At 39.6% G+C, this 10153-nt stretch overlaps 1 protein-coding gene across 1 annotated transcript; it reads left to right on the top strand.

Annotated features, from left to right (window-relative positions):
• Window positions 1-8167: 8167 nt before the first annotated feature.
• LOC145348641 (putative G-protein coupled receptor 139) lies at window positions 8168-9926 on the top strand. The gene is made up of 2 exons (XM_080196807.1): window positions 8168-8234; window positions 9016-9926. Exons 1-2 carry the CDS (start codon window positions 8168-8170, stop codon window positions 9924-9926), a joined length of 978 nt encoding a protein of 325 aa, XP_080052933.1.
• The last annotated feature ends 227 nt before the right edge of the window (window positions 9927-10153 follow it).

A 10153-nucleotide genomic window follows, 5' to 3' on the forward strand; every position in this document is an offset into this window, starting at 1 on the left:
CTCTTAAAGATCGACAAGGTCATCTATGTGCAGATCCCACAAGAGGTGAGTGAGATCCTAAATGAATATTTCGCATCAGTATTTACTGTTGAGAAAAGCATGGATGATAGGGAACTTGGGGAAATAAATAATGATGTTTTGAGGAATGTACATATTACAGAGAAAGAGGTGCTGGAATCTTAAAGCGCATCAAAATAGATAAGCCCCTGGGACCTGGTAAAGTATATCCCAGGGCATTATGGGAATAAAGGGAGGAAATTGCGGGTCCCCTAGCAGAGATATTTGAATCATCAATAGTCACGGGTGAGGTGCCTGAAGATTGGAGGGTGGCAAATGTTGTGCTTTTGTTTAGAAAGAGCTGTAGGGAAAAGCATGGGAACTACAGGCCAGTGAGCCACACATCTGTGGTAGGTAAGTTGTTGGAAGGTATTTTGAGAGACAGGATCTACAGGCATTTAGAGACGCAAGGACTGATTAGGGACAGTCAGCCTGGCTTTGGGAGTGGAAAATCATATCTCACAAATTTGACTGACTTTTTTGAAGGGGTAACCCAAGAAGGTAGATGAGGGCAGTGCAGTTGATGTTGTCTACATGGACTTTAGCAAGGCCTTTGACAAGGTACCGCATGGTAGTTTGTTGCATAAGGTTAAATCTCATGGGATCCAGGGTGAGGTATCTAAATGAATACAAAATTGGCTTCTTGACAGAAGCCAGATAATGGTTGTAGTAGATTGTTTTTTCAAACTGGAGGCCTGTAACCAGCGGTGTGCCTCAGGGATCAGTGCTGGATAAGAATATAGAAGGCATGGTTACTAAGTTTGCAGATGACATCAATATTGGTGGAGTATTGGATAGTGAAGAAAGTTATCTCCGATTGCAACGGGATCTTATTGAATTGTGCCAGTGGGCTGATGAATGGTAGATAGAGTTTAATTTAGATAAATGCAAGGTGATGCATTTTGGTAGATTGAACCAGGGCAAGACTTACATAGTTAATGGTGGGCATTGGGAGAGTTACAGAACAAAGAGATCTAGGGGTACATGTTCAGAGCTCCTTGTAAGTGGAGTCACAGTTGGATAGACTAGTGAAGAAGGCATTCAGCATGCTTGGTTTTATAGGTCAGAACATTGAATACAGGAGTTGGGACGTCTTGTTGAAGTTGTACAAGACATTGGTTAGGCCACACTTGGAGTACTGTGTATAGTTCTGTTCACCTGATGATAAAAAGGATATTATTAAACTAGAAAGAGTGCAAAAAAGATTTACTAGGATGCTACCGGGACTTGATGGCTTGACTTATAAAGAGAGGTTGGATAGACTGGGACTTTTTTCTTTGGAGTGTAGAAGGCTGAGATCTATAAAATAATGAGGGGCATAGATTAGCTAGGTAGTCAATATTTTTTCTCAAAGGTAGTGGAGTCTAAAACTAGAGGGCATAGGTTTAAGGAGAGAGGGGAGAGATACAAAAGTGTCCAAAGGGGCATTTTTTTTACACAGAGGATGGTGAGTGCCTGGAACAGGCTGCCAGAGATAATAGTAGAGGCAAGTACAATTTTATCTTTTAAAAAGAATAGAATATAGAACATAGAAAAACTACAGCACAAACAGGCCCTTTGGCCCACAAGTTGCACCGAACATGTCCCAACCTACTAGTCTTACCTATAACCCTCTATCTTACCAAGTCCCATGTACTTATCCAAAAGTCTCTTAAAAGAGCCTATTGAATCCGCCTCCACCACCACTGCTGGCAGCCGATTCCACACAACCACCACCCTCCGAGTGAAAAACTTACCCCTGACATCTCCTTTGTACCTACTCCCCAGCACGCTAAACCTGTGTCCTCTTGTGGCAGCCATTTCAGCCCTGGGAAAAAGCCTCTGAGAATCCACTCGATCAATGCATCTCAACATCTTATACACCTCTATCACGCCACCTCTCATCCTTCATTTCTCTAAGGAGAAAAGGCCGAGCTCCAGGCAACATCCTTGTAAATCTCCTCTGCACCCTTTCTTTGGCTTCCACATCCTTCCTATAATGAGGTGACCACAACTGAGCACAGTACTCCACGTGGGGTCTGACCAGGGTCTTATTTAGCTGCAGCATTATCTCCCGACTCCTAAACTCAATTCCTCGACTGATGAAGGCCAGTACACCATACTCCTTTTTAACCACATCCTCTACCTGTGAATCTGAATTGAGCGTCCTATGAACCCGAACCCCAAGATCCTTCTGATCGTCCACATTGCCAAGGGTCTTACCCTTAATATTATATTCCGTCATCCTATTTGACTTGCCAAAGTGAATCACTACACACTTATCCAGGTTGAAGTCCATCTGCCGCTTCTCCGCCCTGTCTTGCATCCTACCTATGTCTCGTTACAACTCCTGACATCCCTCCACACTATCCACAACACCTCCAACCTTTGTGTCATCAGTAAACTTACCAACCCATCCCTCTACTTCCTCATCCAGGTCATTTATAAAAAGCATTTAGAGAGTTACATGGGTAAAATGGGTATAGAAGGATATGAACCAAATGCAGGTAATTGGGATTAGTTTAGGGGTTTTAAAAAAAAGGCAGCATGGACAATTTGGGCCGAGGGGCCTGTTTCCATACTGTAAACCTATCTGACTCTATGACTCTATGACCTTTCTTTCTTAGATTTAAAATCCTATCTTCAGATTGAACTGTGTAACTTAAACACTGATTGTAAAATTCTATCATAATCTGGACAGACTTACATACGTACTCATTTACAATGAGATTCTTAATTAATTTTCATTCTTGGGAAGCAGGCCATTGGGCTCAGGGCATCAGTCAACCATTAATTCTAATAGTTGGTCAAATGCATCTTCCATTTTTCTATCTTTATAATAATTGTGATTGTTCTAAATCCCACCTCCCCCCCACCGCCCACCCCCGCTTTTATCTGTTTTTTCACAAAATGTGTCTTCACCATTTCTGTTTTTTTTTGCTTATGATTATTTTTTTGACCAGTCTCATTTTTTTTTCAGAGACCATCATTCATTTTCAGTAATTCCTTCCTGGCTTCTAACTCTGTCCAATATTCTGAGTTACTTCTGGTCCTGGGCAAGAGAGTCATAAAGGCATAAAGTCATAAAGAGCAAAAGGAGACCCTACAGCCCATCATGATTTTGTATCTTTTATTATTATTTTACTTGTCTTCCTATTTTCTGACTAGCTGTAACTTGTTTTCTTGTGTAAAAATTGTACAGTTTTCTGGGAGAATTATTCTCAATGGAATATATGTTAGCTGAGAGTTGTGAATATGCCTGCCTTTACTCATCTGTAAAACATTAATTGGGGAATATTCAATATACATTTTCAATTTACAAATAGACCGGTAAAATCCAACTAGTACTTATGCTGTGGAGAATTAATTGAAAGAAAGTATGCGAGATATGTTTCTAGAACAGTATATTGAGGAACTAGTTTACATGTAGTATTGTGGAATGGCTAAGGGTTACTTAAGAATCTGGGTTTAAATGAGCATATATATAAATCTGTCCATAGTATAATAGAATTTTACAATAAGTGTTATATAGTTCTATAGTTATATAGTTCAATCTGAAGATAGGATCTTAAATCCAAGAAAGGAAGCTATAAACTTATCAGGGGCAAGTTGCCCATGGTGGATTGGGGGAGTACATTAAAATGGATGACAATAGAAAGGGAATGGTTAGTATTTCAGGAATTAATGTGTTGCTTACAACAAATGTGCATTCATTAATGGCACAAAAACCCAAGAGAAGTGATCCAGCATTGCTAACAAGAGGTTATAGATTGCATGTAATCAAAACAAGACCTTATACGCTTGCGAAACAGAAAAAAAATAATAACAGAGTTGTAGCATTTTAGAAACCAACAGAGGACCAATAAAGTGATGAAGAATGATAGAGTGAAATCCTACAGTAAACTCGAGAGAAACTTCAAAATGGACCAGCAAATTTTACATAGATATATAAAATTGGGAAAAAGAAGCCAAATTGCTAAGACAAACATGAGTCCATTGCAGACAGAGAGAGAGAAAAGGTTATAAAGGCAAATAAGGCAATGGCATAGAAATAAAACCAATACTTTGTATCTGTCTTCAGAGAGAAAGCTACTGGAAATCTCCCCAAATATTTGAGAAACAAGGGACAAGGGAGAAAGGGGAACTCAAAAACACTGGTGTTAGTTAAGCAAATATAATGCTGGGGAAATTAATGGGATTGTATGATAATGAATTCCCTGGACTTGATGATTCACATCTCTGCAGTTTTAAAGAGGTGATTATGCAGAATCTATTGCTGGTCAACTTCCAAAATTCCACAAATATGCACAATTGTTTCATCAATAATCCCCCAAGACACTACTATTTAATAAAGTTAGATTCAAACGTTTGTACCAGTACTTGTGGAGTACAAACAGTAAAGCATCTTTTTTTTAATGTGATCACTGCAACATTTCAGAATGATTTGCTATGAATATGACCTATATTGGTAGTCACAGTATTAATATCACAGGTTCAATTCATTTTCTGGCCAATGGCAACTCCCAGGATGTTGATAGCGGAGCGATTCAGCGATTTTAATGCCATTGAATGTCAAGGCACGATGGTTAGATCCACTCTTATTGGATGGAGATGGTCATTAACTGGCACTTGAGTGATGTGAAAGTTACTTACCATTTGAAAGCCCAAGCCTGGATTTTGTCCGATTCTTGCTGCATTTGGATACTGATGGCTTCAGTATCTGAGGAGCCATGAATGAGGCTGAACATTGTGTAATCATCAGCCAACATCCCCATATCTGACCTTATGATGGAACGAAGGTCATTGATGAAGTAACTGAAAATGGCTGGGCCGAGGACATGACCCTGAGAAAATCCTTGTTATATAAAATATCTTTAAGTGTTAACATTGCTTTTAATGATTGTCTCTGCCTTCAACAATGGATTACAATCTGTTTAGTATCAAAGCTCTGCCACCCATGTCTTAACTTGCACTGAATGTTCCCCTACCACCCCTATGATGGCTGATCTGCATTGGCTCCCAGTCAACCAATTGGAATTGTAAAATTGTCATCCAAAATCAAAACATCCCACTGGCAGGAAGGGATGGAAAGCCTTATCTTGAATTACGCCTTGTACACTTTGTCAACATGCAAGAAATGTGAAGATAACCGACCATCCACCTCTCAGGTCTACACCATTCAAAAAGATCATAACCATTCTTCAGTCTCAATTTTATTTTCCTGTTCATCTCTCTTTTATTTAACTCCAACGTCCATCAATTGCAACCTGGCTGATCATAGGCAGACTCTGGGCTGGAGGAGAAATGAAAAGTTTCACAATCCTCTGTTTGAAGGAATTTTCCTTTGTCCTAAATAGCCAATCCCTTAGCCAAAGGGTAGGTTGGTTACATCTAGTCTTTCCAATCAGTCTCTCACCATTTACTTGCCAAGCCGCGTAGGCTTTTTTTAATATTTTAATTGAATTGCATCTCATTATTCTCAACTCTGGAGGGCATTGACTCATCTACTTACTCTGTCCATTAGCCAAAACTCTAATTTCAGGAATTAATTGCTGGACTCCTCCAAGGCAAGTACATCCTTCCTTCAATACAGAATTCACAGCACTGGAGGTCTGGTCTCAACACTGTGCAATCACAGCAAGGCTTCCATCACTCTTGTATTCTTGGTGAGAGACGGGAGGGAGCTCAAATGCATAAACACCAGCATGGATCAATTGGGCTAAGTGGTGTACCTTGAAATCTATTTCCAAAATCCTAAATAATAACTATAAATAATGCATAATTTTGCAGTGCAGGGAGGAATGCTTTATTAATTCAAGATGTAGCATTAGTTTTAGGAACTGAAGGAGCCTAAGCTGCTGTAATCACTTGAGTGCTGTGTTAGACTGAATGGCTGCATAGGATCAATGGGCTCCATAGTATTGAGGTAATGCATTAGATTGTGTTACATTATCACTTTGAGATTGCATATTGCTATAAGGTGTTCTATTAGTTTGTATTATATGCCATATTAATTTTAGAAGCTGTTTGGTTTGAGGTGCAATTTTGGAGTGAGGTATTTGATTCAATTGAGGTGCTCTTACCTTGAGAGTCTAAGCTCATATTAATCATAGGAATTAGCAGCAGGAGTAGGCAATTCAGCCCTTGAGCCTGCTCTGCCATTCAATATAATCATGGCTGATCGCATCTTGGCCTCAACTCCAATTTCCTGTCCGTGCATCATAGCCCTTCAAACCTGCCCTAAATTTAATCACAGAAATTACTTTGAATGGTTTCACTTGTTTGACAGGTTGCAACAGTTTGAGATATGGTATTCATTGGAGCTACATTATTACATATAAATTCCGCAATTAAATTGGATAGTTGAATTGTCACAGTTAAAAAGGGTAGCAATAACACATTGTGCAGCAGAACATTAGGAATGGAATCATAATATTTGCAAAGGAGAGACAAGGAGATCATTAAAACAATATGGGGACTTGAGAATAGGCTAATTGTGTTTGCAGTAACCTCCAATTTGAGAGGTAATGTTTGGTCAGGGATAGTCAGCATGGTTTTGTCAGAGGGAGGTCATGCCCAACAAATTTAATTGAATTTTTCAGGGGTGATTGGGTGTTAGGTGAGAAAACTGACGATGTAGTTTCATGAATTTCAGCAAAGCTTTTCTCAAGGTCCCATTGGGGAGACTGATAAAGAAGTCAAAAGCGCATGGTATCCAGGATAACGTACCAAGACGGATCCAAAACTTGTTTAGTGGTAGGAGACAGAGGATGGTGGTTAAAGTCTCTTTCTTTGACAGGAGGCTGGTGTACAGTGGTGTACCACAGGGATCAGCGCTTGCTCTCTTATTGTTTGTGATATACATCAACAATATGAGACCATGGAGGAGATGATAAGTAAGTTTGTGGATGACATGAAGATTGATGGATGCCATGAAGATTGGCAGTATGGTTAATAGTGAGAAAGAAGTCTTAGTTTCCAGGAATATATTGATGGTTTGGCAAAGTGGGCAGAAAAAAACTTAACACTTAAAAATGTGAAGTGAAGGACTTCAGAAAGAGTAACAAAAAAAGGGAATACTCAATGAATGGCAAGGCACAAGCAAGCTTAGAGGAACAGAAGAATCTGAGAATGCTAGTTTCTGAAGGTGGCAGGACAGGTTGATAAGGCAGTTAAGATGGCATATGGGACAACTTGACTTTATCGGTTGAGGCATAGATTATAAATGCTAGGAGGTTATGTTGGGGCTGTGCAAAACTTTGGTTCGGCCACAGCTGGAGTTCTGTGTGTAGTACTGGTCGCCTCACTATAGGAAGGATGTGATTTCACTGGAGAGGGTGCAAAGGAGATTCACCAAGAGGATGCCTGGAATGAGGAATTTGAGCTATAACAATATAATGGATAGGCTTGGATTGTTTCTTTTGAGAGCAAAGAAGGAGGTGGGGGGTGGGTGCAAAGTGGCAGAAAGACACTTTATTGAAGTATAAGATTATGTGGGGTATGGATAGAGTGAACAGAGAGCAACCCTTCTCTTAGTTGAAGGACCAATAATGAGGGAGCATAATTTTAAGTTGAGGGTCACGAGCTTTAGTGGGTGTCTGAGGAAAAGAGGTTTTACTGATGAAGAGGAAGGTGGGATTCTGGGATGCACTGTCTGAGAGAGTAGTTGAGGCGACAAACTCCACTTTAAAAAGTATATGGATGAGCACTTGAAATATCATAAATTACAAGGCTATGGGCCAAATATTGGAAAGTGGGATTATTGTAGATTTAGTGCAGTTTTGGCGATGCCGACCTGATGGCCAAATGGCCTCCTCTGTACTGTATGACACTATGACTCTGCAAGCCAATTACTGGATTGCAAAGGGCTATTTTTTTGTTAATGCTACCAGAATTGTTCAACGTTTTCCAAGTCACTTTCAGCAGTTGATACGTTCCACTACCATGGGGATCCAATTTGGCTGTCGTAATTGTTTTGTTCATTTTTATTAAAGAAAAATACTAATGATGTAACCTCATTGTCCCCTAGAGATACCACAGAGTATACATATACCCTGGCAAAGTACTGTTTCAGAGTTTAATTCAAGGAGAATGCTTGGAGCACAGAGGGACGGACAACTTCGCACTCAAAATGCATCTTCCAATTGACAGTATCGTGAAAATATATTATGTGTTTCTTGCCATCATTGGCGTTCCAGGTAAGAGATTATAATCATTTCCATGATATAAATTTATTTTTGTTACTCTCTGATTTGGTGCAATCACTGATGTTATATTCTGATATAATTACGCAATCACTCATTCGTAATATAATTTCTATTGTTCGGAACTAATTTTGCCTTATGGAAATATATGTTTCTGTTTATATCTCATGGCAAGTTAAATTACCATATTTACTGGATTTCCTCATTAATTTGTCCCTACATAGGATATTCCTTCTGTGTGATTCTCCCATTCCCACCCAATCTAAGGCTATCCTTATCCCTTTCTCCCTCATGGATCTAGCTTCTGCTGATATGCATCTACCTTATTCTCTTGTAATAATCAATTTTGCAGTAAGTTTCACTTCTAACCTTTCTCGGGTTATTGATTTATCTCCTGATTTCTTATTGAATTTATTATTGACTAACTTACATCCACAAATCAGTGCTGTAAGAGCACTTGTTCTCTCCGAAGCTACCTTCATTTTTTTTATTTGTGGAGTTGGTTCAGGCCACGGAAGTCAAGCCCAGCAATGTTAAATCAGCCTTATTGAAAATTTTTACATCACCAATACATTTCCTGGGAGTGATTGGCTGTCGCAACTTCTATTTCACCCTTGTTCAACCTCAAAGAGGCAATTCAGAGAGTTAGTGTAAATCAGAGTTTATGTTTTATGAAACTTCAACGGAGCACCTACCACCAGATACAGGCATGAAGAATATTTGTTTTGTAGTTTCCAATCTCTTTCTCCTTGCTTTTTTTCTTTTTTTTTCACAGTTAACCTAATGGCAATTCTGATCCTGTCTCGGGGAAAGTGTGGGCTTTCCACATGCACAACTTGCTACCTGGTGGCCATGGCAGCAGCGGATCTAATGGTCATTATCACTGAGGTCATTCTGAGGTACATCAATGGCTATTATTTCCCAGTAATGATTTTCCTGAACATCACCCCTGTATGTAGTGTTCGTGCTGTCCTGAGCCGTGCAGCCACAGACTGTTCAGTCTGGTTCACCGTTGATTTCACTTTTGATCGGTTTGTGGCTATTTGCTGTCAGAAGTTGAAAACAAAGTATTGCACCAAAAAAACTGTGTGTTTGGTTCTTGGAACAACGTGCATTCTGCTCTGTTTAAAAAATGTCCCATTTTACTTTACACTTGAACCTTCAGAGAAAATTGAAAATGTCCCATGGTTCTGCAACACAAAACAAAGTTATTTTACTGAGCCTGGATGGGTGGGATTTGACTGGTTTGATACACTTTTAACTCCGTTGCCCCCATTTGTTTTAATATTATTGCTTAATGCTCTGACAGTCAAACACATTTTAGTGGCCAGTCGAGTCCGGCAGGGATTGAAGGGTCAGAGCAAGGGGGAGAACAGCAGTGACCCAGAGATGGAGAGCCGAAGAAGATCAATCATTCTACTCTTTAGCATATCTGGCAGCTTCATACTCCTGTGGTTGACATCTGTTGCATATTTTCTATCTGTCCTGTCTGGAACAACATCCAATTACTATAGGTACTCTTTGTATATCTTTCAGCAAGTTGGATCAATGTTGCAGAGTTTAAGTTGCTGTACAAACACATTCATTTATGGGGTGACTCAGTCCAAGTTCAGGGAGCAGTTCAGAAGCACACTGAAATATCCACTTACATCAATTATTAAATTATTGAATAAACAAAACAACTAAGATGAACTCAGTGGTCCCAATGTTTTCTAAGTCCAGGAATGTTACCTTTCATCACAGACTGCTATCAACCAATCTGAAGGTGCTGCCAGCAGCAGATAATCTACCATGTTTAGGACAAGATGTTGTTGCTGATTTGAAAGTTGAACATTTTCTCCTGGGACCGGATCACATTTTTACTGTATTCCACCTGCACTCCTCTGTCAAAGAGACAGTCCATCTAGTTGAGT

This window comes from Carcharhinus amblyrhynchos, chromosome 9, assembly GCF_965287045.1.
Source record: "Carcharhinus amblyrhynchos chromosome 9, sCarAmb.v2.hapA, whole genome shotgun sequence".
Taxonomy (NCBI): domain Eukaryota; kingdom Metazoa; phylum Chordata; class Chondrichthyes; order Carcharhiniformes; family Carcharhinidae; genus Carcharhinus; species Carcharhinus amblyrhynchos.

Bases quoted from the DNA above. Each gene is read 5' to 3' on its own strand.
- LOC145348641 (XM_080196807.1), top strand. From the start codon at position 8,168: ATGCATCTTCCAATTGACAGTATCGTGAAAATATATTATGTGTTTCTT. The intron at 8,235-9,015 runs GTAAGAGATTAT...TTTTTTTCACAG, and splicing joins TGCCATCATTGGCGTTCCAG to TTAACCTAATGGCAATTCTG.